Raw genomic sequence first — 4,037 nt, 5'->3', positions numbered from 1 at the left:
CTCAGCAGTCAGTATCACACAGGATAGGATTAGATACACGGCTCAGCAGTCAGTATCACACAGGAGAGGATTAGATACACGGCTCAGCAGTCAGTATCACACAGGAGAGGATTAGATACACCATCCTTCTGGAATAGCAGCCTCAGTCTATGTAGCAGGGAAGCACTGACTACATATCCCAGCATGCACAGGGGCCACTTTACAGTAGGTGTCACTGAGTACGGGGTTTCCCGCCTGACAGCAGGGGTGGTGGTGGGGTAACAGAGAGACCCCATGGCACAGAGAATCTGCACTGTCCACATGTACAGTCAGTTCTCTCTGCAAGTAGCATAAGAGCTAAATAAAGTTTGGTTAAAAAAAAAAAGAAAAGGGGGCTTTTATTTTCCTGCCAATGGCTGTGAGACTTTGTGATGCTTCACATTCCTTCCAGGGATCTCCGCCTGCTGCCAGAGGAGAAACTTAGTGAAGTTCCTCCATTCCCTCCTCCTCCTCCCTGTGCTACGTGGTGCTGTGCTCAGAGGAAGCCCTGTCACAGGGGGATCAGCTCCGTTCTGGAGACCATCTGCAAAGTCCTCGAGAAGACCCCATGCATCCGAGTGTCGAGGATTTCTGGAGGACCGGGAATGACTTAAGAACCTTGTGGGATCGGCCGGACCTTTGGGATCGAATGTGAGTTCCCTATCGTTATAATTGAGGAATCTTGAGGAACCTAGAACGTTTCTCCCCTCTCGGCAGCCGAAAAGTTGACTTCCTCCGCTTTTGAGGTTTGACTTTTCTTCATCATTATGGCTAGGCGTCTTGGTTTTACGCTGTTCCTTGTCTTCGTGGTTTCGGTAAATGCTCAGTATGAGCGTTACAGCTTCAGGAGTTACCCCCGGGACGAGCTGATGCCCTTAGAAAGTGCCTACAAGTATGGACTAGACCAGTATAGCAACGAGAACTGGCCCGAAACGGTCAACTACCTGGAGATAAGTCTCCGACTGTTCAGACTTTTGAGGGACAGCGAGGCTTTCTGTAACCTCAACTGCAGCACGGCTCAAATAGATGATGGTCCACCAGCAAAAAGTGAGATCGCCAAGAAAGAGGCGAGACACCTGGGTCGTTTCAATGGCTTTCCTGAATTGAAGGTCTTCGGGGACGTTCTCATGAGGGCCCAGTGCCTCAAACGATGTAAGCAAGGTCTTCCAGCGTTTCGACAGTCTCAGCCTAGCCGGGAGACCATGGAAGAGTTCAACACTCGAGAGCCCTATAAGTTTTTACAGTACGCCTACTTCAAGACTAACAACTTGCCCAAAGCCATCGCAGCTGCCCACACCTTTCTCCTAGTGCACCCCGATGACGAGATGATGAAGAGGAATATGGCGTACTACAAGAGTATGCCCGAGTCAGAGGCCCATATCCAAGACCTGGAAACCAAGAGCTATGAGACCTTGTTTATTAGAGCTGTGAGGGCCTACAACGGAGAAAACTGGAGGACCTCCATCTCCGATATGGAAATGGCCCTACCGGACTTCTTCAAGGCGTACCAAGAATGTATCGCAGCATGCGAAGGCTCCCGAGAAATCAAGGAATTCAAAGACTTCTATCAGTCGGTGGCTGACCACTACATCGAGGTCCTCAAATGCAAGATCAGCTGTGAAAGCAAACTGACCCCGGTCATCGGGGGCTACGTGGTGGACAAGTTTGTGGCCACCATGTACCACTACTTGCAATTTGCTTACTACAAGCTCAATGACGTTCGGAACGCAGCTCCTTGCGTGGCCAGCTACCTCCTCTTTGACCCCGATGACCAAGTGATGAAGCAAAACTTGATCTACTACCAATACCACATGGAGAAGTGGGAACTGTCGGAAAGAAACTTTAAACCAAGGCCGGAGGCTTCGCTCTACTACAACATCACAACCAAGCAGAAGGAGCTGTACGAGTTCGCCCTGCAGAACATTGTAGATGATGATGAAGGCGACGTGGTGGAGTATCTAGATGAACTTTTGGAGGAGCATTTTTGAGGACAATTTTGTTTTTTTTTGGTTTTTCTATTGAGACGTTTTTGAATATTTGGACAGTTTTTAGGACATTTTATATAACATCCTACGGGTGTGAAAGGTTTCATGTGGTGCTTTTATGGTGTAATATGGGAACAAAATTCCATAAAACTGTGAGTTCAGACAACATTTGATGGTCCGTGAGAAGGTCTAGTGAACAGGATTGGGCCAAAAACCACTGCAGATAGTGGCGGTCACGCCATCTGTATTGATGATCAGGCCCTTAATAATCTGTCATACATACCTGATCGATGCGGGCCCACCTATAGGACCTACACCTAACTTGAGAATGGGGATCCCCTGGCCCGTGTGTCACAGTAGTTGTGATTGGAGAGATGAACGTGCATGTGGGTGAATGGATAGAACTGCACATGTGGCCACCCCTACATTCATAGCAATTGCTTGATGGGGTCCTGTCCTTGAGATAGATGTTGGTCCTAAAGGTGGGGCATTTATGGCATGTCCCCTCAACTGGACATTTCTTTGACCTACTTGCAAGCAATTCTGTCAGAAACCCAGGCGTCAATCATCTCTCCAGTCATTCTTCTTGTATTTATGGTCTTATAAGATATTGGTCTGCGTAGGAGCTGTAGACCCAAAACAGGAGAAGACTCTTATTTTTTCCTGCGTTGTGTCTACAGCTCCTACACAGACCAATATGAATCCAAAGTAAAAAAAAAAAAGTCTGATCCTCTGGTCTTAAAATATTCAAATTAGGTAATTTGCTATTCAGGGGCCAGGGAAAGCTGGGTGACAACCGTTATGTCTGCTATTATAGCAGTTTTCCCAGACTCTTGAAATATACAAGCCCGACCTGCATGTGACAGCAGCAATCAGAGCTGCCTCCACTCACTGCCGTTTAATCGTTCAGTGCTGCTGTCAATCACTGATACTGGTATATAGAGTTATACTGTAGATGAGCCTCCTGAAGGTGCCCATGGCGGTCCTCCGACAGAGCTGCTTCAGAACATCGGGTACATGATAAATTGCAGGTTCAAGTCCCCTCAGAGGATGTAAAAATAAAGTAAAAGTTGAAAAAAATAATGAAAATGACAAAATGTAAAAAATAAACATCCGTAAAAGTCCAATGTATCAGAATCTAAGGTTGTGTGATGCTTATGTTAAATGCAGAAAAAAAGTAGAAAAATGCCAGAATTCCCAATCATCGCATTCTCCTTTAAAATATGCAATAAAAAAAGATGGAAATGTGACTTTTAATGTAATTCCTGTAATCCGGCATTAAAACCACAGTTTCCCTGCAGCTCTTTATAAAGTATCAGGCCTGGATTTTCTTTCTAAAGCTGTGACTGCCATCTTGTGGCCAACATCTGTACTGCTTTCCTAATTTTCCTTTTTTCCCTCTTATCCTTTTGCCTAGAGCCATAACTTTTTTTTTTATAATTTGGGGATACAATCAATGGTTTATATATATATATATATATATATATATATTTATATTTAATTATTGTAATTTTTTTAAAGGCGTCAATTGAAAAAAGACACCTATTTTTAATTTTCACCATAAAATTATTTTGGGCGCTCATGTATGTGCCAATCCCAAATATGTTATTATTTTTTTTTCACATTTTCCTATTTATATTTTGAGAGAGGGGGTATTTAAAGTTTTATATTTGGGGGGCTTTTTTTATTTATTTTTATTTTTTTTACATTTTTTATTAGTCCCCCTCTTGAGCCTGTGACATATAGTATTGCAGTATAATATATCATTTCTGGTCTTTTATGAAGCATAGACTCAGAGGCCGTGTGTCGGACTCCCAAATGTCGCGGCCCCCTATCTTCACTCAGCAACAAGACCCCACCGATCATTAAAACAAAGTACAAGGCTCTCCTCCAAGTATTAGAAAGTCTATGAGCCCAGTGATAAATTGTGTTCTGCCCCTTTAATTCTACCCTACAGGATTATTGGTAATATATCACTAGTGCGTATATAATGCCGCCATATAGCGCCAGGATAATAGAATAACCACTCCATCC

General features: G+C 44.0%; 1 protein-coding gene across 1 annotated transcript; it reads left to right on the top strand.

Annotated features, from left to right (window-relative positions):
• The first annotated feature begins 425 nt into the window (after nucleotides 1-425).
• Nucleotides 426-3,303, top strand: CRTAP (cartilage associated protein). Its single transcript, XM_073579758.1, has one exon. The coding sequence runs from the start codon at nucleotides 786-788 to the stop codon at nucleotides 2,004-2,006; it is 1,221 nt and encodes a 406-aa protein (XP_073435859.1). The 5' UTR covers nucleotides 426-785; the 3' UTR covers nucleotides 2,007-3,303.
• The last annotated feature ends 734 nt before the right edge of the window (nucleotides 3,304-4,037 follow it).

The sequence above is a fragment of the Dendrobates tinctorius genome, unplaced genomic scaffold (assembly GCF_039654945.1).
Source record: "Dendrobates tinctorius isolate UK_male_01 unplaced genomic scaffold, ASM3965494v1 ptg000063l, whole genome shotgun sequence".
Lineage (NCBI taxonomy): Eukaryota > Metazoa > Chordata > Amphibia > Anura > Dendrobatidae > Dendrobates > Dendrobates tinctorius.
This window is presented reverse-complemented; position numbering and strand designations above follow the sequence as displayed.